Source organism: Spermophilus citellus, assembly GCF_964194105.1.
Source record: "Spermophilus citellus genome assembly, chromosome: 10".
NCBI lineage: Eukaryota > Metazoa > Chordata > Mammalia > Rodentia > Sciuridae > Spermophilus > Spermophilus citellus.
The window spans coordinates 38,534,139-38,562,093 of NC_138197.1; the positions used below are offsets into that span (position 1 = coordinate 38,534,139).

The 27,955-nt window shown below is 35.4% G+C and overlaps 1 protein-coding gene across 1 annotated transcript in view; it reads right to left on the reverse strand.

Annotated features, from left to right (window-relative positions):
• LRP6 (LDL receptor related protein 6) overlaps positions 1-27,955 on the reverse strand; it is a 186,384-nt gene that overhangs the window by 114,973 nt on the left and 43,456 nt on the right. Inside the window, exon 3 of the mRNA XM_081311482.1 lies at positions 8,476-8,673. Within this exon, the coding sequence (XP_081167608.1) occupies positions 8,476-8,673 (198 nt within the window). The remainder of the gene's footprint in view (positions 1-8,475; positions 8,674-27,955) is intronic.

Below are 27,955 nucleotides of genomic sequence, written 5' to 3' on the forward strand. Positions count from 1 at the left end.
AGGAGGAACAGCAGCCAATTTGGATTCCAGAGAGATTAACCAAAACAATTTCTACAGAAAAAGATGATTTGACTCAAATCCATAACAGCTGATATCCAGAACTCCAGCTTGGCTATTCTTACATCTTCGACAGTGATCAACCAGGATGCTTTTTTCAATATCTATTTTATTATTGCTTTTCCCACATCATAAAGTTCCATTTTAATTTTGAGCTCATACAGACATAAATTAATGATTTTCTGATCAGTTTTATTTTTTGACTATGGAGTTTTTAAACATTCCAATGGAGATTTCACCTAGGTAATCTACAAGGCCTTTACTATTGTCTTATATGTTGTATGTTACGTGTGCACATTTCTGTTTTGTGTTGTATGTCTGTATGTGCGTATGTCCATATATCATATATGAGGAGCGCTCATAAAAATATGGATCCCAAATTTTTTTTATTATTCATGTGATTTTAATGGTTTAATTTAATTTGGGTAAACAGCTGTTGAAGACTGTTTTAATATGTGTACAAATAAGCAGGTTAACAGATCTGTTTGTTTACTTTCACCTTTCCTTTTCATTATATTTAATAATTCTGTTCAGGATAATGTAAATTGTTCTAAAAATTGTTTTCTTAATACCTGTTGAAATGTTACATTTTTTTTCTCTTTTCTTAACATCATTGTCAATCCCTATTTTCATCCCAGTGCCAGTGAAGACAAAGATGAAACCAAACTACAACTTCTTCAATAATTATCACAATAAACTGTATAAACTGATGCATCAATGAATAATAACTCAACAAATAATGCTCAATCACTGAGTCAATTTATTTTGGGAGGAAATGGACATATTGATAGATTCCTCCACTTTGAACTGTTTACAAAACTTGCTTGGACTATATATCACTTGTATGCATTGTGCTCTATCTGTTGATGCAGCAAATTATGGTAGTGCTGGCGTATCTTTGCTGTAGTGTCACCAGTGATGCAATTTTTCCTAAAGAGCCGTCTATTGACTTGATGTCGTGGCATTTCTGTATCCTCCTCCCTTCTACTAGTGATGGTCTAAATTTGGGGGCCAACAGAGGTGAGGCAAAGAACCTCGCCCCCCCACTGATGCATAGGCCCATCCACAGGTATGGCTATATACTGGACCGGTAGTCAGTGACGGGTATGATTCAGTTGCAGTGGTATCAACCTACGACAGGAGGCTGACGCCTAGAGGTCAGTTTTCCGATGACGGGTAAGAACCATATGTTGAATTGGACATACCTAACAGGCACGGTCCCTAGCCACATTGCCTGTTGCTTAATTAAACAGAAGGGGGCAGATGCTAGGAGCCACAAGCAAATAATATGATGCATGGCACTTTCGGTTGTAAGGTGACGCCAGCTAGCCATTGAGATGATATGATTATGTTAAGATTTACATTCATATGGAAATTGGACTCCTGCTGTTCACCTTGGCCTGCTACGGGACTCATGTTACGGGACTCCTGGAGAGTTCCCATTGGTTGGGGAAGGATAGTAGGAGGGAATTCCGGGGGAGGTCGCCCCTCCCCCCGTTCCGGTAGACGCGCACATGGGTGGACCGGTTTTGGCTTGCCGGCTCGTACAAATAAAGTTTTGTTCCTGCTTGAGTGGCTCGTGATTCTGTGCCCAGCCAGACTGAGGCAAATTACCAGTGACATTCTTCATAAAACTAGAAAAAAACAGTACTCATGTGGAAGAACCAAAGATTCAGAAAGGCCAAAGAAATTCTATGCCAATAAAGCAATGCTGAAGGCATTATAATACCTGGCTTCAAATTATACTACAGAGTTATAACAACAAAAACTGCATGGTACTTACATAAAAACAAACACATAGACAAATGGAACAGAATAGAAGACACAGAGATAAACACACAGAGATAAATAAAGTCATCTAATCCTTGACAAAGGTGCCCCCCCCAAAAAAATGCTGAAGGATAGACAGCCTTTTTAACAAATGGTATTGGGAAAACTGGTTATCAATATGAAGAATGAGACCAGCTCCCTATCTCTCATCTTTGATTCAATCCAAAATGAATCAAAGGCCTAAGAATTAGACCAGAAATTTTGCAACTCCTAGAAGAAGATGTGGGGCAAACACTCCAGCATATAGGCACAGGCAACAACTTCCTCAACAGGACTCCTAAAGTTCAGCAAATACCACCAAGAATAAAAAAATGGGATGACATCAAATTAAAAAGATTCTGCACAGCAAAAGAAGTAACAAGAATATGAAGAGAGATCCTAAAGAATAGCAGAAAAGCTTTTGCTAACTAACTATTCTTCTGACAGGATTAATAACAGAATACTTAAAAACCTCAAGTTTACCACCAAAAGAACAAGTAGTAACCCAATCAATAAATGGGCAAATGAACGAAGCAAACATTTCTCAAAAGAAGAAATGCAAATGGCCAACAAATATATGAAAAAAAATTCAACATTTTTAGCAATTAAGGAAATGCAAATCAAAACTACACTGAGATATCATCTCACTCCTGTTAGAATAGGAGTCATGAAGAATACAAACAGTAGTAAATGTTGAAGAGGATGTGGGGCAAAGGGAACACTTTCACAGTGTTGGTGGGATTATAAATCAGTACCACTACAGAGATTAGTATGGAGGTTCCACAAAAGACTAAGAATGGAACCATCATATGACCCAACTATATACCACTTCTCCATATTTATCCTGAAGAATTAAAGTCAGCATACTATAGCAATACATGAATACCCTGTTTATGACATCACAATTCACAATAGCCAAATTATGGAACCAGTATAGTTAGCTATCAGTGGATGGATGAATAAAGAAAATGTGAAATATTTATACAATGGAGCTTTGATTTCATTTTTTTTAATATTTGTTTTTTAGTTGTAGGTGGACACAATAATTTTTATTTTATTTTTTTGTGTGTTGCCAAGGATAGAACCCAGTACCTCATGCGTGCCAGGCCAGCACTCTATCCCTATCACCAGCTGGCTGGACGGTGGTATGAACTGGGTTCAAAGGAGCTGGCTGTATCAATAACTAAGAAAACGGCGAAGAAACCTCGCAGTACATGAACATAAATTTCTAAGGCAGGATAGCTCGGCTCAGTGACCCCAAGAGTCAGCTCCAGTGCAAGAGAGCATGCACCTGGATTCTCTTTATTTTTATAAGAGGGACACAGAAAAGGAGGTCGGATGGAATGTTCTTCACCAAATAAGGCAAAGGGAATCAGGTTTCAGAGGGTTGTCCATCTTGAAGCAGGTTCCTTTGCTGAGCGAAGGTAAAGGCCACTTGCTTTGTACAGCTTTCCCAGGTGTGCTAGACAGGTACCCCCATCGCTCCAGAGGGACGGGGGTGGGGTGGGGTAGGGGGAAGCCCTGAAAGCTCAGCCCAAGGGCAACGGGTAGCTCTCCACACTACCACTGAGCCACAACCCTAGCCCTTATTTTTTTTTTTAATATCATACACAATGAAGTTCTATTCATCCATAAAGAAGAACACATTATGTCATTAGCAGGAAAACGGATAAAAATTGAAAGCATTATGTTAAACAAAATAAGCCAAACTGAGAAAGTCAAGGGTCATGTGTTGTCTCTCATGTATGAAAGCTACAGAGAAAAAAAGGGAAAGTATCTCATTAAGTAGAAGGGAGACCAGAGGAGATACTGGGGAACCATAATGACCAAATTATATTATTATATTGTTTGCATGTATGAATATATAACAAGTCTTCTTATTATATACAATTGTAATGTACCAATAAAAATATGGGAATAAAAAAATAAAATATGCCAAAAGTTGGTGAGAAACCAGAAACACATATGGAAGAACATAAAATCAGAAAAGCTGAGAAAGGAGATGATAAAACTCACATTTTGGAAGAAAAGTTGAATCTCTTTTAAGGTTATGTCTTCCTTTTTTATTTTTTTTAAGTTGTAGATGGACACAATATCATGTATGTATGTATGTATGTGGTGCTCAGGATAGAACCCACTGCCTCAAACATGCTAGGCAAGCGCTCTATTGCTGAGCCACAACCCCAGCCCCAAGGTCATGTTTTTCTAGGGGTTGGGGTGGGGGGTGTTTTGTTTTGGTACTGGGGATTGAACTCAGGGGCACTCGACCACTGAGCCACATCCCCAACCCTATTTTGTATTTTATTTAGAGACAGGGTCTCACTGAGCTCTTAGTGCCTCGCCATTGCTGAGGCTGGCTTTGAACTCATGATCTTCCTGCCTCAGCCTCCCAAGCCACTGAATTACAGGTGAGCGCCACTGAACCCGGCAAATGTGAGACAGGTGAATCTACAGTTGAATGGTTTTTTTTTTTTTTTTTGGGGGGGGGGTGTTGTGTGCGTGCGTGCGTGTGTGTGTGTGTGTGTGTGTGTGTGTGTGTAGCTAGGGATTGAACCTAGGGCCTTTTGCATGAGAGGCAAGCACTCTACCAACTGGGCTATATTCTGTTCCTCGCTCTTTTTTCCTTTGCAGTAACTTTTAATGAGACTTTATCCTGATATTTATTTCATTCTCATAACTGTGAACAATTAGTTTTCCTGAACTTTCAGAAGAAAGTGGTATTTAAGGTGGTTTTCCTAACTGCATAAAATCTATTCCTGTTTTCTCACATAATAATCAAAAATATTATAGCTTGATATACTACTCCTCAGTATTTGTCCTAAAGAATTAAAGTCATCATACTACAGTTATACATACATATGCATGTTTATAGAAGCACAATTCATAACAGCCAAACTATGAAACCAGCCTAGGTCCATCAACAGATGAATGGATAAAGAAAATGTGGTATCTATGTACAATGGAGTTTTATTTAGACATAATGAATGAAAAATTGATGGAACTTGAGAACATTATGTTAAGCAAAATAAGCCGAACTCAGAAAGTCAAGGATCTTTTTTTTTTTTTTAATGTGGAAACTAGAGAGGAAAATGGAAAGGGAAGGTGGGAGACATCCCATGAAAATCGAAGGGAAATCAGTAAAGGCCCCAGGGTCAGGGAAAGGGAGGAAAAGGGGAATAATATTGGCCAAAATATTGTGCATGTACAAATATGTAACAACGAATCTTACCATTATGTATAATGTACCAATAAAAAATATAGGAAAACCAAAAAATATGATAGCTTGGTGTTATAGTTTGGATAGGGCATCCCCGAAAGCTCCTGTTAATGCAAGAATATTCAGAGGTGAAATGACTGAATTATGAGAGCTGTAACCTAATTAGTCCATCCTAGTTTTAATGGACTGTTGGGTTGGAAACCGTAGGCAGATGGGGCGTAGGTAGAGGAGGTGGTCACTTAGGTTATGCCCTAGAAGCGTATATCTTTCCTGTGTCCTCTTCCCCTTTCCTCCAACTCAGTCTGCCTGTTTCGTTTGTCTGTCACTCTCCTTCCCTCGCTCTCTCTCTACTTCCTGACTCCACCATTAGCTGAGCAGCTTTCCTTCACTTAGTTCTTTCACCATGTTATGCTACCTCATCTTGGGCCCAGAGCAATGGAGACTGCTATCTATGGACTGAAACTTCTGAAACCAAAAGCCCCAAATTAACTTTTCCTCCTCTAAGTTGTTCTTCTCAAGTATTTTAGTCAGTGACAAAAAAGCTAGGAGTTCTTTAGAAAATAAGCATTGTTGATTTTTGCTCATTGTGGTACCCTGCTCTGGATGAGAGGTCTGCCACACACATTTTGAGAGTTCACTGGAGCAGGCCATACTAGATTCTTTTGTTCTTACCATGAACATACTACACGTGCCTGATATTACACTGGAAAACCACATACCTTTCCATTTCTTTATAAATTTTCTTTATAAATTACCACTTTTAAAAATAGGTCACCACATCATCCAGCAAATAGTTGAAGCTGTTTTGACATTCCCCCACTTCCAAGTCCTATGAGATACCCTATTAATTCTATTTGCTCGCTCCTGCAGAGAATGATACCATGGAGGTCTTGTGGCTGTTGATGGCTTGACCTTCCTTATCTGTTTGTATTTCTAATGCCTGACACTAGTTTTATAGTCATTTTTATAAATATGGTTTTGTACCTAGTATGTCAATCTTCCTTTAAAAATAAAAGCAGCAGCAACAACGATGACGACAAAGTAATATCCCTCTTCCTAGAATCTCTTATGACCAAATTTGAAGTTGAAACACAACTGCTTAATTAATTAATCATAAATGAAGGCCCAAAGAAAGCACAGGCTTTATAACAACCTGCACTCTTTTTTTTTTTAAGTTTTAGATATAATACCTTTATTTTTGTTTGTTTATTTTTTTATGTGGTGCTGAGGATCAAATCCAGTGTTTCACACATGCTAGGCAAGCACTCTACCACTGAGCCACAACCCCAGCCCTCATAAATGTTGGTTTTGGGGGGTTTGTTTGTTTGTTTGTTTGGGGGGTACCAGAGAGTTAACTCAAGGTTGCTTAACCACTGAGCAACATCATAAATGTACTTTTTAACATTTATTTTTAGTTCTTTAAATCATCGGGCTATAGGTTATTTCACTTTTTTGAAACGAGCCAAAAAAACTCCATGATAACAAAAGACTAATTTGATTAAAGTTTTTAAACTTTTCATAACTCAGAGAATTTACAAAAGTTTACAGTTTGAATAATCCTTCAACTACCTCAGACTCACCTCTGATAGAATGTTAGAAAGACCATCAAAAACTCACATGATCAAACACAAGAAAGTAAATATAAAATGTCATTAAAACCTAAATGTGATCTAAGAAGAAATTCCATGTATCTGTATTACAGACTTTGTCTTCCTAGGGATAACTGGAATATATGATGCATGCAGTAGGTCTTTCTCTTAATCCAGGGGTCACTGAACTTCAGCCCAGAGGCTTACTATCCATTTTATAACTACAGCTTTACTGGGACATAGCCACACCTATTCCCTTATGCATTACCTATAGGTCCTCTCAAACTATGGGTAGCACAATAAGCTAAACCAGGGATCATAAGACCCTCACAGAAAAAGTTGGTTAATGCCTGCAGTTTGGATGTGGTTTGTCCCCACCCAAATTCAGATGAAATTTAACTGGCAAAGTAACAGTATCAAGAGGGTGAGGCTTTAAGAAGTGTTTGAATCACTGGAGGCTCTTTAAGAAGAGATTTATAGTTCCCAGAATGGATCAGTTATCATAAGAACAGGTTGTTATAAAGCCATCTGTGCTCCCTTTGGACCTTCACCTCTGCGGTACATGCCTACTTGATCTTCTGCTTTTCCTGACATGTTATAGCATGAAGTGCTCACCAGATATGACTGTCTAATCTTGAACTTCTCAGTCTTCAGAACCATGAGCAAATATAAACTTTGGGGGATAGGGGGTGGGGGGGTGTACTGGGCCTTTAAATCCACAACTTTAATTTTGCTAGGCAAGTGCTCTGCCACTTAGTACATGCCCAATCCTTTTTGAGATAGGCTGCCCTTGAATTTGTGATCCTCCTGCCTTAGCCTCCCAAGTAGCTGAGAATATAGGCATGCATCATCGTGCCTGACATAAACCTCTTTTCTTCATAAATTACCCAGTCTCAGATATTCTTTTTTTTTTTTAAGAGAGACAGAGAGAGAATTTTTTAATGCTTATTTTTTAGTTTTCTTTAGGTTTTTTTTTTTTGTTTGTTTGTTTGTTTTTGTATGTGGTGCTGAGGATCGAACCCCGGCCCCACACGAGCCAGGTGAGCGCGCTACCGCTTGAGCCACATCCCCAGCCCTCAGGTATTCTTGTTACAGTAACGAAAACAAACTTAAGACACCCTGTTCTCATATTGAGACTTGTCAAGCAAACTTCCATAAATAGTACTTGAAGAATCTACTGCTAATTTTAAGTAAACAATTCTTTGTTGCGTTTATGTCCAGCACATTGCAGTATGTTCAGCAACCCTAGTTCTCCAAGAACTAAAATGCTGCTAACACGCCAAGGCAGTGGGTTAACCAAAATTCTTCACCACTTCCAAATATCCTGGGATGGAGTAGAGATACTACTATCCCCGGTTGAAAACCACTTCTAAGTCAATTCACAGCGAGGAAGGAAAAAAATATAATCTTTGAATGGCAAATGCAATTACTTTTTTGGGTGAGTTTTAGGGATTGAACCTGGGGCACTTAACCACTGAACCACATCCCCAGCCCTTTTTGTATTTATTTAGAAATAGGGTCTCACTGAGTTGCTTAGCGCCTTGCTTTTTGCTGAGACTGGCTTTGAACTCGAAATCCCCCTATCTCAGCCTCCCAAACCGCTGGGATAACAGGCATACACCACCACACCCAGCTGTAATTACTTTTTAAAAAACTAAAAGTCTATTCTTCCTCCCCAACACTTAGCCAAAAATATACTAATTTCTTAAGAAAAGTAGGCTTTATACTTTGGTTACTATATATCAAGCCAACATGGAGTTTTCTTACATTTAAAAAAAAAAAAGCCTAATATAATAATCTTACCTATTTGTTCCATCCAGATCTGATTTGTGGATGAAATTAAGTTTTGCATCTGCCCAATAAAGCTTCTGTTCCTCATAATCCAAAGTCAGTCCATTTGGCCAGTAAATTTCAGTGTTTATTATAATGAAACGATTTGAGCCATCCATTCCAGCACGTTCTATCTTTGGCACTTCTCCCCAGTCTGTCCAGTACATGAACCTAAAGGTAATAAAACAATTAAAACCATGATATAAACAAATAACAACAAAATATTCTGTAATTAACACTACTAGATAAAGAAAGCTCTCCAGAGAATAGTAAACCTAAAACCTCAAGAATTTTTTTTAATGTTAGTAACCTTTTTGTAACTACCACAGTAATATCCGTTTCAGACAAGCATCATCAAAGTTTGCAAAAAAAAAAAAAAAAAAACCCACTGGATCAAAATTTAAGAGGATAAAGAATATTCATACTATCTCAATGTGTCTCCCCACAGGTTACTTATTAATAACAAAGGAGAAAATGATACCTTTAGACAAACCTGGTATACTAACATAAAAAGGTTATCTACATTGACATAACACCACCAATGGAGATTATAAAAAAGGTTATCTACATTAACACCACCAATGGAGATTAAAACAGCATCATAAATCTTTTAATGTGATACACTGACAAGAACATGGAATCTTATATAAATCTCTTACCTATTGTTGCTGCCTAAAAGTACATCATATAAATAAAATTATGAGGAAAATACTCAAGGTGTATTCTACAAAACAATACCATGAAAATCAAAGGCTGAGGAAACAATACAGACTGGAGTAGAATAAAGAAATATGGTAACTATATGAAGTGCACATCAAGCCAACATGGACTAATAAGGTGGGGGAAAATTCTAAGGACATTGGGGGAAAAGACAAAATTGGCGGAATATCAAATCATACAGTACTACTATATTAATGTTAAATGTTTAAATGCGCTAATTGTCTATAATTGTTATCTACAGGAATTCACTGATTTACTTTCTTTTTTGTGTACAAAATTAAAATTTTTTTCAAAATAAAAAATTAAAGAGTTTAACAGTCTCAATACAGGGAAGAAACAATTTCTTCTTTGATATAAAGGAAACACTCTGTAATACTTTAAAGTGTATTTCCAGTAGAATGAAACAGACATTATTATTGTATGTATATATGTGATTGCATGACCAATATGATTCTGCAACATGTATACTCAGAAAAATGAGAAATTATATCCCATCTATGTATATCAAAGTGCATAAATGCATTCACTATCATGTATAACTAATTAAAACAAATTTTTAAATTTTTAAAAAGTATTATTTCCAAAAAAGATAAGAGGGTGCTATGAACTAGGAGTAATGAGTTTCTAAAATGTGTTAGAGCACAGAGTGAAATACAGGTTTAACTTTGAAATAATTGATAGCCTGGTGATAATGGATTGATTTTACTTAAGCACACTGCAATCTCTACTATTTCATATAAGCTGCTTATTCAAAAAGGCTGGGAGGAGAACATCAAGTGGGGAACAAAAATACCTTCCAGATACAAGGTACTGTGCTAATATAATAGCTTTACATATATTTCCTCAATTAAGCCTTACAACCTTATGGACTATTACTCATCATCACATTTCATATAAGAAAAATTTTTTTTAAAAAAAGTGTATTCCTCAAAGTCATGGTTAACAAATGGGGACTAGAAAGCCAAACCTATATTCCTCAGGATGAAAAGTCAATACTAATGACATTAGTCAGAGCTGGACTTTTAAGGAACAGAAAGCAAAGTGCTCCTTAAATTGAGGCTACTGACTGGATACAGTCTAGAATACAGGATAAAAATGAGTATATTTACATAAGATAAAACTATATAGGAAAGCAGGCCAGACCATGTTATAATTTGGGAAGTTTATTTTGAGAGCAGCATGAAGACACTTGAACACTTTTAAAATTGAAGATGAAATGACTGGCTTTGTTTTGCAGGTAGGGAAGTGTACTTGCTGCAATGTGAGAATGTCTGAACGGAGACCAACAAGTTTCTGTGACAAACTCCATAAATCCTCTGACCTAAAAGTAATGAAAAAATAGGACAACACTGCCAAAAATAACTAAAGTCTCAGAAAATTGATAAAAGGAGGAACATGTATTCAAGGAAAATCTAATAAAGCTCCAGACCTGTGATATTTTAGCTAAGAGCTAACTGCATCCCTACCAATAATGTCAATTTGTGGCAAAAAAAAAAAAAAATTCTACCTTACATAGACATGGCAAGCCATGAGAACTACAGTTACTCTGCCTTACAAGAGGGGATGACTTTATTAAGGACGAACCATGAAAAAAAAAAAATTATGCCTAGCAATGTTGTCAAAAGCAAGAATATAGACAGTCAGGGCAGTCTGTTATCCCAGGGACACTGGCTGGGGCAGGCAACAAAATTTCCAGCATAGAAACTGGAAATTTAACATGAAGGTCCTAGGAAAGAGACAGAGAGCCTTGTTAAGTGAAGTATAATTCTTTGGTGGTCAGGAAGGCTGTATGTATGTACATGGCTGCTTCTTCTCAAAAGATGCCAGAAAGAACACTCGCAAGCTGATCTGGCTAAATGTGAGACAAACTTCAAACTGCTTAAAATTTTTAAATATTCCACAATCCAAAGACCCAATATTTTTACTGGCCCAATATTTTTTTAACAATAACTTTTACTCAGTCATCAACTAACCACTCAGACAAGAGAGATATAAGGGCAACACGTAAAAATCAGGCATAAAAGTATTTTAAAAGAAGAAAATACAAGCAATGAATTTAGAGACAGTACATTGAGCACACATATACAACAGAATTAGTACAGATAAGTCACTAAACAAGAATACACAATAGCATACGGGTCTCTAGTTTCACCCATATTTCTGGAAATGATAAAATTTCATTTTTCTTTATGCCTGAATAACACTCCATGGTGTACATTAAACACATTTTCTTTATCCATTCATCCCCTGATAGACACCTAGGATGACATAGTTTGGCTATAGTGAAATATGATGCTATAAACATGGGAATGCATATATCACTGTAGTATGAGGACTTTAAGTCTTCAGGATAAATACCGACGAGTGATATAGCTGGATCACATGGTGGTTCCATACACAGCCTTTTGAGGAAACTCCACAATGATTTCCATAGTGGCTGTACTAATTTACAGTCCTACCAACAATGTTAAAGTTCCTTTTTCTCTACAACCTCTCCAGCATTTATTATTTATATTCTTGATGACTACCATTCTGACTGGTATGAGATGAAATCTCAGTGCAGTTTTGATTTGCATTTCCCTAATTGCTAATGATGTTGAACATTTTTCATATATTTCTGACCACTTGTATTTTTTCTTTCAAGAAGTGCCTATTTAATTCATTTGCCCATTTATTAATTGGGTGATTTTATTTTTTTGGTGTGAAGTTTTAAGTCATTTATGTATTATCGTTATTAATCCTGTCAGAAGAGTAGCTAGCAAATATTTTTTCCCATTCTGTAGGTTCTCTATCCACATTTTCAACTGTTTTCTTTGCTGTGCAGCTTTTTAATTTAATGCCATCCCATTTATTAATTCTTAACATTATTTCCTGGGCCTTGGGGGTCCTATTGAGAAAGTTGTTCCCCGTGCCTAAATGCTAGAGTGATGACCTACATTTTCTTCTAGGAGTTGCATAGTTTCTGGTCTAACTCCTAGGTCTTTTGAGTTGATTTTTTGTGCAGGGTGAGAGTTAAGGGTCTAGTTTCATTCTTCTACATATGGATAACCAGTTGTCCCAGCACCGGTTGTTAAAAAGACTGTCATCTCTCCAGTGCATGTTTTTGGCAACCTTTGTCAGGACAAGATGACTATATGTATGTGGGTTTGTCTCTGTCTTCTATTCTGTACCATTGATCTATGTGTCTGTTTTTATGCCAGTACTATACAGTTTTTGTTACTACAGCTCTGTAGTATAATTTAAAGTCAGGTATTGCAATGCCTCCAGCATTACTTTTTGGTCTAATATTGCTCTGGCCTATTCTGGGTCATTTATGCTTCCAAAGGAATTTTAGGACTGTTTTTTCTAGTTCTGTGAAGATGAGAATTGCACTGAATATGTATATTACTTTTAGTAGTATGACCATTTTAACAATATTAATTCTGCCTATCCATGAACATGGGAGGTCTTTTCATCTTCTAAGTTATTCAATTTCCTTCTTCTATAATTTTCACTGTAGAGTTCTTTCACCTCTTTGGTTAGATTTATAACTAAACATATAATTTTTCTGAGGCTATTGTAGATGGAATTGTTTTCCAGATTTCTTTCTCAGCATATTCACTGTTTGTATATAGGAAAGCTACTGATTTTTGTATGTTGATTTTGTAACATGCAAATTTTCTGGTTTTTAATAAAAATTTCCAAAACATCAAAGAAACAGGAAAGGGGGTTGGGAGACATAGCTCAGTGCTAAAGTACCTGCCTAGCTTGTGCCAGCCCATGTGTTTGCTTTCCAGTACTGAAGAGGAAAGAAAAGGAAAAGCAAAAAGAATCTATAAATTTGAAGCAATAGATTCCATCTAATTAAAAAAAAAAGACTATCCAAAATAAAAGAAATGAAAGCTAGAAAAAGGAGGAGGGGGGAAGAAACATGAGATATATACATCAATATAACAAATGGAGTACCAAAGGAAAGAAGCAAAGGGTCAGGATGGGGGGGATAACAGGGAATGATACTGGCCAAATTATACTGTGACAATTGTATGCGTGTATGAATATGTAAGAATCCCACCATTATATACAACTATAATACACCAACAAAAACATGGGGAGGGGATATTCATTTTTGAATAATCTTTCTGAATAATACAGAATACAATGAACAACTGTGTTGCTATCTGTACTGGTAGCCCAAAAGCAATGGTGAGTAAACTGATGGCACCTTAATATAAAACAAGGCAGAAGCACCCAACTGTACTAGTAGAACTCTAAGAAATTCACTATTCCAAGTGCTAAAGAGTATATAGAGCATCTGAAATCATTACATACTACCTGTTTTAATTCAAAATGGCATATCCACTTTGGAAAATGATAGTTTAATGTAAACAAACATTTCTGTAAGATATACTAACTCTATTTCTAGATATTTACTAAAGAGAAATTAAGTATACATTCACACAAAAAACTACATACAAATAATTGTGGCAGATTTACTCATAATTCTAAAAGATTACCAAATGTCCTTCAAATGGTGAATGGATGAATAAACCATACTATACTCATATAATGGAATATTTTCTGCAATAAAACAAAACTCCTGATACACAAAACAGACATAAACCACAAGTGCATTACAGTAAAAGAAAGAAGACAGATTTAAAGAGCTACATGCTATATGACCCATTTATATGACATTCTGGAAAAGACAAAACTACAGTCAGAAAAAGAATCAGTGGTTACCTAAGGCATAGGCAGAAAAAAATAGATGTCAAAAGGAAAATAATCAATGGGGAAGAACAAGCATGGAATTATTCTACAGCTTAATTTTGGTGGTAATTATTCAAATATATGCATTTGTCTAAATTCAGAAGTTTCCATCAAAAGGTAAAAATGAAATATATATAAATTACACCTTTTTTAAATGGGTAAAGATTTGAATAGATGCTTAAAATAGAAGATATATGAATGGCCAATTAGCACATACAATGATGTTCAACTTCAATAATTAATAGAGAAATGCAAATTAAAATCAAAGTAAGATATCATTTCACATCCACTAGGTTAAGAAGGTTAACAATACTAAGTATTGGTAAGAATTGAGCTACCAGAATGCTCATACACTGCTATTATAATAATAACCACTTTGGAAAACATTTTATAGTTTCTTACAAAGTTAAACATACCCTTACTCTGCCAACTAACAATTCTACTCTTAAATATTTACCCAATAGAAATAAAAACTTGTTTATATAATGATTTGTACATATACAGTCACAGAAATTTCGTTCAGAATAACCCAAAACTGGAAACAACACAAAAGTCCATAAATAGGTAGACAGATAAACTTGGATATATTCATAAAACAGAATACTACTCAGCAATTGAAAAGAACTGACTACTTACTCATACACTGACAAGGATGGATTTTAAAATTATGTTGAACAAAAGAAACCAGACCCAAGAGTGACTACTTCATGATTCCATTACATAAAGTTCTAGAATCAGCAAAACAAATCTATAATATAAAACTCAGATTGGCAGTTACTGGGGTGGAAGCAAGGACTGACTTCAAAAGGACTAACGCAATTTCCTGGAGTGAGGTGATAAAAAGCAGTTATTTATCAAGACCCATTAAACTATAAACAAAATTTTTTTGCATACAAATTTTATCTTGATAAAATTTCTTAAAACATGAATAAGAAATGAGACTATTTTTAAAAGTTAAATTTAAAATACAAATCATGTTACTTCAAGGTTGATATCAAGATAAAAGAAGCAATTACAACAAATGAAACTGAGACATTTTAGAATTTGTAAATGAAGCCTGCTGATGTGTTTTTATTTGCTAAAATATTTTAAAGTTCACTTCATTTCTGTAAATGCTTTTCCCAACTGTAGAAAGTGAAGTTACTCCTTCCTCTGTACTTTCATACCATGTTTTGCTACACTATGGTACTCATTAACCTTTTACATAAATTATGAAGAACTCAAAGGTAAAAAGCAGGTCTTACTACCGCATCAAAATAATTGACACAGCACATGTTTTTCCAAAAGCAAAAATGAACCCAGACTTTGTCCTTCTCCATGCACTCTTATTTCCCATGTACAATCTTCCCTTTCACTCCACCCCAATCCACAAGGAAATGGACACAGGAAGAATCAGGAGATGTTGTAAGAAAGATGGAATATGCACAGTTAAATACATAGCATCAGGCAGACAGAAACAGTGAAATGGTTTTGTGTGCACGTGTATGCCAATAGAATGAACTAAAGTAAATTTTCATCTTAATTTAATAATATAAGTAAAAACAAGCTCAAGTCACAATTCATTGGCCACCATTCTTTTCTCTCTATACATACACAAAATGAATTATCAGTATTTTCAAGCAACCAGCACTTCAAAAATTACTAAACCATACTCGACACTTCATGTGCAACATGCATGAAGATATTACATCATACAAGGTTTGAAATGTTGTCATTAAAAGCTGGACAAACCATAAGCAATTTGTAAATAGTTCCCACTTCCAAGATGGAAAATGTAATAAGGGCTGTTTTCTGCTTTGTATAATGTAATTTATGTAAATTTCACAATTGTCACTAATCTTTTCCAAGAAAGAATTTAACTTTCAAAACTCAATGTCTACTTTGTGGTGAAATTAAATGTTGATAAAAATGAATTAGCCTCACAAGAATTTTAGTAATAAATAAAAGCATATGCATGCCACTGCTCACCAAAGCTAACTTAAATCCCTATTTTATCCACCCCTGAAAAATACAAATCATGTTACTTCAAGGTTGATACTCAAGATAAAAGAAGCAATTACAATAAACGAAACTGAGACATTTTAGAATTTGTAAATGAAGCCTGCTGATGTATTTTTATTTGCTAAAATATTTTAAAGTTAGTAAATTTCATCTATAAATAACAAAGATTTCCATTTTGTTATTTAATTAAGTTAAAAACTTGTTAAAAATATAAAAAGTTAAAGAGGCATAGAACCACAAAAGACAAGTATTTTATAAGTCACCAAGATATGTTATTCAATTTTTTTAAACTACTAAGCTCCTATTAGGAGGTAAGCACCAAGCTTGTCAAAAGTAAGTCACAATTAAGAGAATAACTGATGGATTCAAGTATATCATGGGATAAAATTTAGGACAAAGCAGAATTCACTCAACAAGAAAATTTCCTTTAAAAGAAAGAAAGACTCCAGTTAATATTTGTGAACACTACATACAAATGTTTCCTCCATGTAAAGCCTAATATTCCCCTACACTGTAAAAATAAGCTTCATTTTACTAACAGGGGGATACAATGTACCATTCCAAGGTCCCTGTCAGCTTACCATCTTCAGATATCTCATAAATGAACTACAATATATGGTAAGAATGTAAAGTCTTTAATCATAACAAACATACATTCATGCAAAATAAATACATAAGCTTAATCATTTTGAAGAGACTAGACTCCATTTCATAAAATATGCTAAGACTAATCTTTAGAATTTATTTGAAATTTCTAACTCATGAGAACTTTTTCCCCTCTATCAGAGCCAATTTCTGTAAGTAAGCATAGAAAAAATAAACAATTTTCTTATTATATGGAAATAACTCTTCTCCATTTTTATTTGCAGTTGCTTACATGCTTATAAGTAAGCATAAAGTTAACAATTTTATGAACAGTTTCTAATTTTAAAAACTTAAAGGGAGGACATCAGAGGGAAACAAATATCACAAGTTAATCCCACTGATCCTTGAGATTTGGAAAAATAGCAAACTATGGAGCAAACAAATTTAATAAAAATGGTCTGATAAAAACAATACTGTTTTTTTATTACTAATAATGCCCTCAATCAGTTAAAACTAAGATTTCCATAGACAGTTTTTCAGATATTAAAAATCTAGCTTTTCTTATAAGAAGCTGATAAGGCTCCCGAAGTTCAAGTGATAGAAACTTAATCCTCAAAGGAACAGTGGGGGGGGGGGGGCTAAATGAGATGCTAAAGTTTTAAGATCAGAGCCCTCATAAATGGATTATGTCATTGCTTGGGAGGAGGGGTGTTGTTATAAATGTGAGTCCAGCCCCATCTTGCTCTCACACTCGCCTGCACTTCTACATTTCACCAATAGCTAAAGCAGAAAGAAGGCCTTCTATATGATGCAGGCTCTTCAATCCTGGATTTCCCAGTCTCCTGAACTTTAATAAGTCTCTGTTCTTTATAAATCAGCCAATCTCAATATTCTGTTATCAAAACAAACATATTCATGCAAAACAGACTAAGAAAAAAAACTATTTGTGTAACAAATACATTTGCCCAATTACTACTTCTTTTCAAAATCTTCAAAGCAATTATGCTGTTCTCCAAGACAGAGACTCTTACCTCACTTTGTTCTACCTGTGTTCTCTTAATTAAACACAAACAAAGGAAGAGGGGCAGATATAGGGGTACCTCCATATCTGATAAAATTTCTGAGTAACTTCCTGCACATTTGGAAGTGCCCTTGTTACCGTACAATGAACATTATGTAATCTTGTTTTACAATGATTTAAAGACAACTTTTAGAAAACAATAATATAGTATTCCCCCTCTCCCAGTTCAGGGGATCAAACTCAGGGCTCTGAGCTAGGAAAGTGCCCTACCACTGAACTACATCCCTATCCCTTTTTATTTTTGAAACAGAGTCCCACTAAGTTGCCCATGCCAGTCTTGAACTTGTGGTCTTCCTGCTTCATCTTTCTTGAATAGCTGGGATTACATGCATGCACCATCACACCATTTACTCAGATGAAAAATATAAGGTCCTGAAGATAGTATAAATGGTAGTTGAGAAGTGGAGACAAATCCAAGGGATATTTAGAAGATACAATAAAAAAAAAAAAAAAAAAAAACCTGCTAACCGAATGAGTGAGGAAAAAGAGAGCTGGAATGATTCTTGGATTTTAGTTTCTGCAATGAAGTTAAGTAGAATAACCGTACAGTTGTTCACGAATCCGTATATAATATTTTGTTACACAGGTTTCTTAGACGTGGTCATCTCTCTCTGTTTTAATTTTTTTTTTTTTTCCTTTAAACTACTTGAAGGTTGGGGCTGTAGCTCAGTGGCAGAGTACTTGCCTCAAACTTGTGAGGCAGTGGGTTTGATTGTCAGCACCACATAAAACTAAACAAATAAAATAAAGTCATGCTGCCCATCTACAACTACAAAAAAAAATTTTAATAAAAATAATTGAGGATCAATTTCTCAAGTCCCAATAAAGTAATGGAAAATTACAACAGCTTCTTGCATCGAGTCTTCTGCTACAGTTTGGAACTTGAATGATCCCCAAAGGCAATGTGTTCAGTCTTGCTCTCCAGCCTGTGGTGTCATTGAGAGGTGGTGGAACCTTTAGGAAGTAAGGACTACTGGAAGAAAGTTAGGTCATTAGGGGCACCCTTGAAGGAAATACAGGGAAAGCTCCCTCACCCCCAATTCTTTCCTGTTTCTCTTTGGCTTGAAAGCCAAAGGTTTTCTACCAGGAGGTAATAAGCAGTTTTGCTCCACCACATATCCCCTATCACGATATGCTGGCTTGCCATAGCACCAAAAGCAATGCAGCCAACCAACAATGGACTGAATTTGTGAGACATAGTAAATCTTTTCTCTTTGTAAGCTGTTTATCTCACGGATTTTGTCACAGTGATGAAAAGCTGACTAAACTTTCAACCCAATCTTTATCCACAATGCTCTGAAATTATTGATTGTCACAACTATATACCTTCGCCATCTTATTAGGCAATTTCTTTACTTTTCAGAATGAATCCCAAACTTATCTGACATAATAACACTCTAATTTGTCTCTGCTTCTTCACAATGCTTTCTTAGCTTAAAAAAGCTAAAGGAATTCAAGCTTCCCAAATGCTAAACCTTTCACAAAGCCATAGTAATCAAGACAGTGTACTATTAGCTAGCATAAGGTCAGGCAAAGAAATCAATGGACAAAACTGAAAATCCTACAAAATCATGCAAATCAGGAGATTTAAATCTTCATGTTTATCATGAAACTTCCCTGGTATACATATCCAAAATGCCACCAAGTATCTGAAAGATGTCACTTTAAAGAAGCACTGTGTGTCATTCTGGCATTACAATGGTAGACGTGGTAGGTGTGCCAGCCCAAACAGTAGAGCTGTTGGTGGTCCAAAAAAAGTTCTAATTTTTTTCTGCATATGCTTAAAAATGCAGAGTAACTCTAAATTCAAGGGTTTAGATGGGAAGTCTCTGGACACATATATATACCCAGGTAATAAAAGCACTGAAGATGTACCACCATACTTAACAGAGCTCCATAGTTGAATTAACCCATATATAAATTCCCTCTGCCACACTGAGATGATCCTCACAAAAAAAGAAACAAATTGTTCCTAAACCAGAAGAGGGAGGTACACAAAAGAAAAAGATATCCCAGAAGAAACTGAAGAAACAAAAACTTAACACAGGAATACTTTCCGCATAAAGTAATATAACTAAAAGGGGGAAAAAAGTTGAACACAGTCACCGTATGACCAAGCAATTCTATTTCCAGGTATACACATGTAAAGTAGTCTCAAGATGGTTGTAGTTAGGCTGCCTTCCTGAGGACTGCAGTGAGCTATGTTTTCATTATGTAGCCAAGGTCATAAACAACCTGATTCAGCATATGTACTCAAGGCCATAAACATCTGCTTGCGAGCCATACAGTTACTTATGTAACCTGTTGGCAATGTGCCTTCTTTGTTTGGCCTGCACATAAAAGAGGCCTATAGAAGGATTCAGGGGACTGGGGGGCTGCTGCAGCCTCTAACTAAAGCATGTCTACCATCCTAATTGTGCCTCACATCTTCTTCCACCTACGAGGATCCCGAATCTGTTTCCCAGGGTCTGAGCACCTCAGCCCAACAACACACAAGAAAATTGAAAAAAAATATGCTCACACAAAAAACATGTACACAAATGTTCACAGCAAAATTATTCATAATGGCCAAAGAATGTAAACAAAAGATCAACTGATGAATGGAAGAACAAAGTGTGATATTTCTATGACAGAATATTGTTTGGTTATCCAAAGGAATGAAGTATTTAAACATGCTATAGCATAAACCTACCATGAAAACACCATAACTGAAGCTAGGCACAAAAGATTACACATTGTACAATTCCATTTTTATGCAACGTTCAGAATCCATGACAGAGAGTAGATTAATGTTAGCTAAGGGCTAAAAGGAAGGGAGAAGGGAAAGAACCTATTAACAAGAACAGAGTTTCTTTTGGAAGTGATGACAATATTCTAATATTAAATAGTGGTAACAGATGTGTCACTTTGTGAATGTACTTAAAAAAAAATCACCAAATGTACACAACCAAAAATTGAATTTTATAGTATGTGAATTATATCTAATTTTTAAAAACTACAGGAACTCCCTCTCTCCTATCCAGAGGAGGCAAATTCGAACTCTCAACATATTTAACAACCCTGTCAAATGGTTAATGCCAAATCCATGACAACAACATAGAAATCTTATTCTCTAATTAATCGCTGACTTGCAAACATATCTTCTTTTATGTATGTATGTATGTATGTATGTATTTATTTATTTTAGTTGATGGACACAATACCTTTATTTTATTTATCTATTTTAATAAAGTGCTGAGGATCAAACCCAGTGCCTCACACAAGCTAGGTAAGCTTTCCACCACTGAGCCACAAGCCCAGCTCAACATAGCCTTTAAAAAAAAAACTTGGGGCTGAGGATGTGGCTCAAGTGGTAGTGCGTTCGCCTGGCATGTGCAGGACGCTGGGTTCTATCCTCAACACCACATAAAAATAAAAAATAAAGATATTGTGTCCACCTAAGAAAAACTAAAAAATAAATATTATTAAAAAAAACTCTGAAATGCTTTTCCATTTTCTTATTCCAAAACCTATATATCTGCTCAGCCACAACTGTAATGAAAGCTTCACCACTGATCCTTTATGAATTCATTCAGAATCTCATCACTCTATCCTCTTGCTTATGTGCTTCCTTGGAGTTGTCTTATGATGATTTTGCATGGTATTCTTCTCTCCCAACTAAGTTTTAAGTTCATGTGAATAAGGACAGTATAAAACAATGAAAATGTTTGATTTATGGCACACCTTCTGTTTATATAACTTTGAGCGAGTCACTTAAAATACCTGGGCTTTTATAAACTACAAGATATTGATATATTTGCAGTATTTCCTTAGTAGTTTAATAAAATGAGGGAATAACAATAGATTGATTATTCCTAGGGCTTACATCATTTACAAAATTGTTACTTCTGTTAACTGTCATCCCTTTTACATTTACAATCACACCTCATTCTCCCAACATTAGCAAGGGGAAAAGAACAAATGAGACTGAAATTGTTGCAAATATATCCACAATCATGGTCAATCCCATGACCATTCACTTTCACAAAATATTCTGTCATGGATACCTGGCCTTTTGATGGACTACCCAGCATCTAAATTACTTCCCTGTGTTTGAAGAACCTTTCACATTCTGAGACTAAGGAAACTTTAAAAACTAAAAATAAAAAACAGATATTTGCTTGCCAAACTTAACTTTCAATTGGGACAGGAACATGAGATGTGGATTTTGCCAATCAGACAAACCAACCCCTACTGAAAGCACAAAAAGGAGGTAGAAGAGGTAGCAGCAGCAGCAAGCACCCCAAGCAATTCATTCTGGTGAGAATGAGGGCAACAGCAACAGTTTACTCAATTCAATTTGAATAAATGAGTCCTTTCTTAATGCAATGTTTAAACACAGGACTGACAGCAGAGTCAGTCACTTCATGCCAGAAAGAGAACCAACAGCGGTGAGCATGCCATACAACAGAAGAGATGCCTTCACTGGGCCAGCTCTGTGGTAATGTTGTGGCACTGTTCCTGCCCATAGATTTTAATCTTATTTCTGCTACTTAGGAAATTTAGCCAATATCTTCTTCAACCACAAATCTTTTTGTGACTAAAGTAATGGGATTTCTATTGTTTAAAACTATGAACACTAACATACATTCTTAAAAGCAAATACTATCTCAAAGTATCATCTTAGAACTCCCTTTTAACAAGTGGCATGTTTCAAAAGTCTCATAGCTCTTTCCACAATCTTAGGACCCCTTTCATTACAGACCAATGTCAACATCATACCAGTATGTAAAACAGTATCTTGATGCAAACGAATAAAAAGGGACAGATTTATGATAGATTTTAAAAAGCCAACATTACATTAAAATTTGATATTTGTTACCATAATCAACGAAACAATAGAGATAAGAGAAAAAACTGCTTTACCCATGCATTCAGAATTTCAATAAACACCAATACATAACCATGACATAACTAGTTATTAAACATATTAATAAACTAGAATTTAATGGAAAATTAAGTTCTAAGAAGCACAAAGTTTCTTAGATTGTGCACCTTCCTCCCTCCCCTATGACCACATATTAAAATAACAGCAACAGCAACAGCAGCAGCAAATACCTACAGCAGAAGGCTAGGAGTGCAGCTGTGGTAGAACACCTGCCTGGAACATTTGAGGCCCTGAGTTCTATCCTTAGCACTGGGGAAAAGACAAATAAATAAAACCTACAGGAGGAATGTTCAACCTCAACAACACTAGGGAATAACCCGGGAAACATTAAAAATATCAATAACTTGGGTTCTTCCATCAGGGATTCTGTTTAAATTATTCTGAGCTAGGACCCAGGAATCAATTTTTGTTTACATGTTCCCCCAAGCAATTATAAAGCATTTGTACCAAACACTAGGATCTTTTGACCAAGATGATGATGAAAAAGAAACAGACAAGTAAACATTCAGGCAGGGGTTTTATTGGAGCTTCCTTTTAGGAAGGGAGACAGCTCCAACAAGAAATCAGTTTGGCTCTCTAAATGAAAGAAAGGAGCTTGTTTTATTGGTTACTTGCATGGATGGAAATGTTAATTAGCTTTAGGTGTACACAAGCCTTTTGCCCTCTGCTAAAGATAAGTTACTGCAGCTGTTCAAAAGAATGCATACAAGGCACTCTGACCTCAATGAAGCAAAGCTAACAATGGCTATGGATGGCACTATGACTATGACCAAGACCCAAAAGAACATTTGTCCTTTGTCCCTATGTTGGTCCCTGACTTTGTCCCTATGTTGGTCCCTGACTCACATGCTCGAGTTTAAAACCAATAAGAGTGTGACTTTCTCAAGCACCTGTTCATCCACAGTCTTCTGTTCTTGTACAGGTAGGTTAATGTGTTTAACTCATTAACCAGCTGGCCCACAATACTGGCTAATCATCAGCCCAGGTAGTACTCAGCCCTTAAGTAATACCAGACCACATAAGCAAGCAAAGCACCAAATAAATTCCTTCTCACACAAGAGCCTTCCATATTTCTTTCAAAAACTTTATAAATTGGGGAAAAAAATATTTTTAAAGTTCACAATTTACTGAAAATTTAAGTGAAAGTATTTATGGGGGTAAAAATAGATTTTCAATTTTCTCCTATAACCTTTCAAGCTTTTGGTACCCAATTGCTTACACAAAAGGGGGTTTCAATTTGGTAATTTGTCCAATATATTAAATACATAGTCTCATTTTACTAACATCATGAACAAAGAGAGTTATGATAAATATCTGTACAAAGTTTGTCTCTAGTTTAGAAGACACTGCCAAATAGAAAGGCTGGGTACCCATAGCCAGAATGTTCAATAAAATATATACAATTTACTTGTCAATATGATACTGATTAACTTGAATTTACCCTTAGCTATAATTTTAAATTTTACTTTTTATTCTTAAAGTAGGTCTAGTCAAGTAAGAGATCATTATTTTTAAAGCCATCATGACAAAACTGCATTACTCAAAAAACAATTGATAAAATTCTAAATTTTCACAAGAGAAGTAATGTGCTTCCAAGTTTTTGAACACTTCTGAAAATAAAAAGACATCACTAATTACCCTCTTTTTGAAATGCATATATATCAGTAGAGAAAAGCACATGATCTTATTCAGACATAAACAACAGACCAACATACATCCAAACTACCCCATCCGTTTGCAGGGGTGGGGTGAGGGGGAAGGAAGGGGTGTATTAAAATTCTTTTACAAAATCAGACTCAGTTTCTGCCTGAGACTCCAAGAGTCAGAGTCAAAGAGTACCCAGAAGATCTTCAGTTTCCTCACAATAGGAAATTTTAATTTTAGAGTTCCTTAGCAATTACCTAGGCCTAAGATGCAAAAATAAGTTCCTTCCAATTTCACCTTAGAGTTAAACAGGTTAAAAAAAAAAAAAAAAAAAAAAAGACTTCCAGGTTAACTGAAGGAAAAAACAGAACAGGAACATTTATTTAAACTTAAAAAGAAAAAAGGAAAAAAGAAACATTTGAATTAAGTTATTATTTTAAATTTATTCTCCAGTTGGGAAAGAACCTAAGTAAAAGGATTATTATTTTGAATAAACCTGTTTAATTTAACAAAGACTGAGTTTGCAAAAGAATTTAAAGCAATGAATGAGAAACTAGTTTGTCAATAAGTTCTAACAAAATACTACTTAAGAAGCTAAATAAGCAAGCCAGGTGCAGCAGTGCATGCCTATAATCCCAGCAATTCAGGAGGCTAAGGCAAATAACAAGTTAAGAGGCCAGCCTTGGAAACTTAGCAGGACGCTATCTCAAAAAATAAAATAGGTTGTAGATATAGTGTAGTGCTACAGTGAATCTAGGTTCAATTCCATCCCCGGGATACTATAGAAGCAATATGTTTGAGTAGTCATCCATTAACCTACCAGAGGTAGAAAGAAGAGGAAAAGGATAAAATCATCTGGAATCTAAAGAACAAAAATCTTTACTTAAGTTGGAATGGCTGAGAAAAGGAAAATGTGACTAAATCAGGAAAATTTATCAAAATAAAAATATACAATATATACTTTTAAAAGTCACAACAAAGGGTAAATCTAACCCTACTTTACATCCCCAAATCAATCTTAAAAATCAAATACTCTATGTGGTGCAAGAAAGGAAACAATCAGTTTGAGGGTGAAACAAACTGTACTGGTTCTACTGTGTAGTCTATGCAGAACACATACCAGTATTCATTATGTTATTCTTTTCATTTTTGATATATATGAAATATAATTTATTAGTAGTGGTTTAAAATGCACCAAAATTTAGACTGAATATTTGGGAGGAAAGAAAATAAGAGTCTGTTTTTGGCAATAGGGCAAACTGGAAATCTTCCTAGTACAAAACAACTAAAAATGCCAGACAAACTATAAAAGTAATATTTTAAATTCATGCCTGTGCTCATAATAAAATATATTTTGAGCACAGCAAATATTAGAAAGAAAAATATCCAGAGAGGTAATCCAGAGATAAAGGAATCTGCCCCATTCCCACTGGCCTAAAACTAGAGTTTCAGACCTCCTTCCTACAAGAGGAGAGTCTCTAACCTACACACAGATTTTTGGATGAAAAATCCACATAAGGGCAGAAACCCCATCATGGGTTTACATTTTCAAAGGAAAATACACGCACACATGAAAGCACAAGTGTACACACACACACACACACACACACACACACAGAAAAGGAAACAGTAGAAATACTTTATTATATTTAGAGACAACCAAAGAACAAGAGAGAATTCTGGATAAACCTTTTAGTGCTAAACACAAAGGGAAAAAATGGATTTATGAAACAGAGGTTAACAAATATGGAAAACAGAGTTAAGACGAACAGATATCTAGTTAAAAGTTCCAGAAGAACGGGGTAAAAGGCAAATTTGAAGAGAATTTCCTAGAATTGATAAAAAGACAGTCCACTAAACCCAAAAGTAGAATAAGAAATAAAGAATCTCAACAAATCATACTTAAGCTGTAGTCAGAGAGGAATGAAAATAAGAATAACTGGTTACAGTAGTTAGTCCCTTTCTTATCTGCAGGGGATACATTCCCAAGACCACTAGTGAAACAATTTTCCATTTAATATTTTTAGACTCTTGTTTGATCATGGTAATTGATACCACAGACAGCATAATGGTGGATAAGGGGGAACTACTATATATCAATCACACAAAAAAACACATGGGAGAAGAAAACACATGTAAACCTGAAATTGTACAATATACCAAAAAGGGCGGGGGGGGGGGACGGGCGGGGGGACAAAATAAAGGCATTTTCAGACAAATAAAAGAGAGTCTGCTACCAAGAGTTTTTGTTAAGTACTATGATGTTCACAAAAGGATGAAATCACCTACCAACGAATTTCTCAGAACATATTCCCACTGTTAAGCAACCTGTGAATGGAATTATAATAAGCAAAATGAACTAATAGTGTCAAAAATATTTTGTCACAAAGGATTTAAAATCAAACTTCAAAATCCAGCTACATGCTCCTCAAAAAAGAAATAGCTAGAAAAACACCAAGAAAGAGTAAAAATAAAAAGATGGAAAACCATGTATCAGGCAAAAATCAACAAAGGTTGTGTAATTATAAAGCTGGTGTAATTACAAAGATCTGACAAAACAGACTCTAAGCCAAAATACATTCATAGCAATAATGTGAATAACTAGGAAACAGTATAAGGTACACCTGGAAGATAATTTCATACCTATCTGTATTTAAAGCAGAACCTCAAACAACATAAAGCAAAAGAAATTATCAATTTCCAAATGAAAGATTTATAACATCCTCTCAGCAAGACATATCAAATGGACTTTTAAAAATCAGAAGATTTCAACAGAACAAAAATGCTTGATTAAATGGCCACTTCTAGAACACTACATTCACTGCAGAATACATCATCTTTTCAAGTACACATGCAGATTTTTTTCTTTTTTTTTTTTTTTGGCAGGGGGTGGCATGTAGGTACTAGGGATTGAACTCAGGGACACTCAACCACTGAACCACATCCCAAATCCTATTTTTTTGTATTTTATTTAGAGACAGGGTCTCATTGAGTTGCTTAGCACCTCAATTTTGCTGAGGCTGGCTTTGAACCTTGATCCTCCTGATCAAGCTACTGGAATTACAGACCGTGCACCACCATGCCAGGCCACATGCAGATTTAAAAGATCTGACTACTGGAATCATAATACAGGTCTTAAAGGATTGATACACATTGTCACATAGGATGACTTCAAGTTAGAAATCAATAGCCAGAAGGGAAATCCCTGTCTTGTAACTAAGAATTACATTTTTAAAAAATTTATTTATTTTGGTGGGGAGGTATTACTGGGAATTTAAACCAGGAGTACTTTACCACTGAGCAACATCCCAGCCATTTTAATTTTTTGGGAGGGGAGGGAAGGCAGGGACAGTGTCTTCCTAATTTGCTGAGGCTGGCCTCGAACCTGCAATCCTACTGCCTAAATCTCACAAGTCACTGGGATTACAGGTGTGTGCCGCCACACTGGTTAAAAATTACATTTCTAAAATAACAAACAATTCAAAGGAATAAATCTTAATGGAAATTATAGCAAGATAACTAAATTATTATATACAAATAATGAAACCATAAGGTATAAGACATAAATTAAGTATATTTAAATTAGAAAAGTTGTAATATTTAAAAGTAAAAAGCTAATCCAAAAACACAATAAGACAAAGAAAGAAGAAATCCCAAAGGTTAGAGTAAAAAGGTAGATTTTAAAAGGCGGAGGGGGGAGATACCACAGAGAAATATATAGGAGGAAAAAAGAGCTAACAAAATTATGC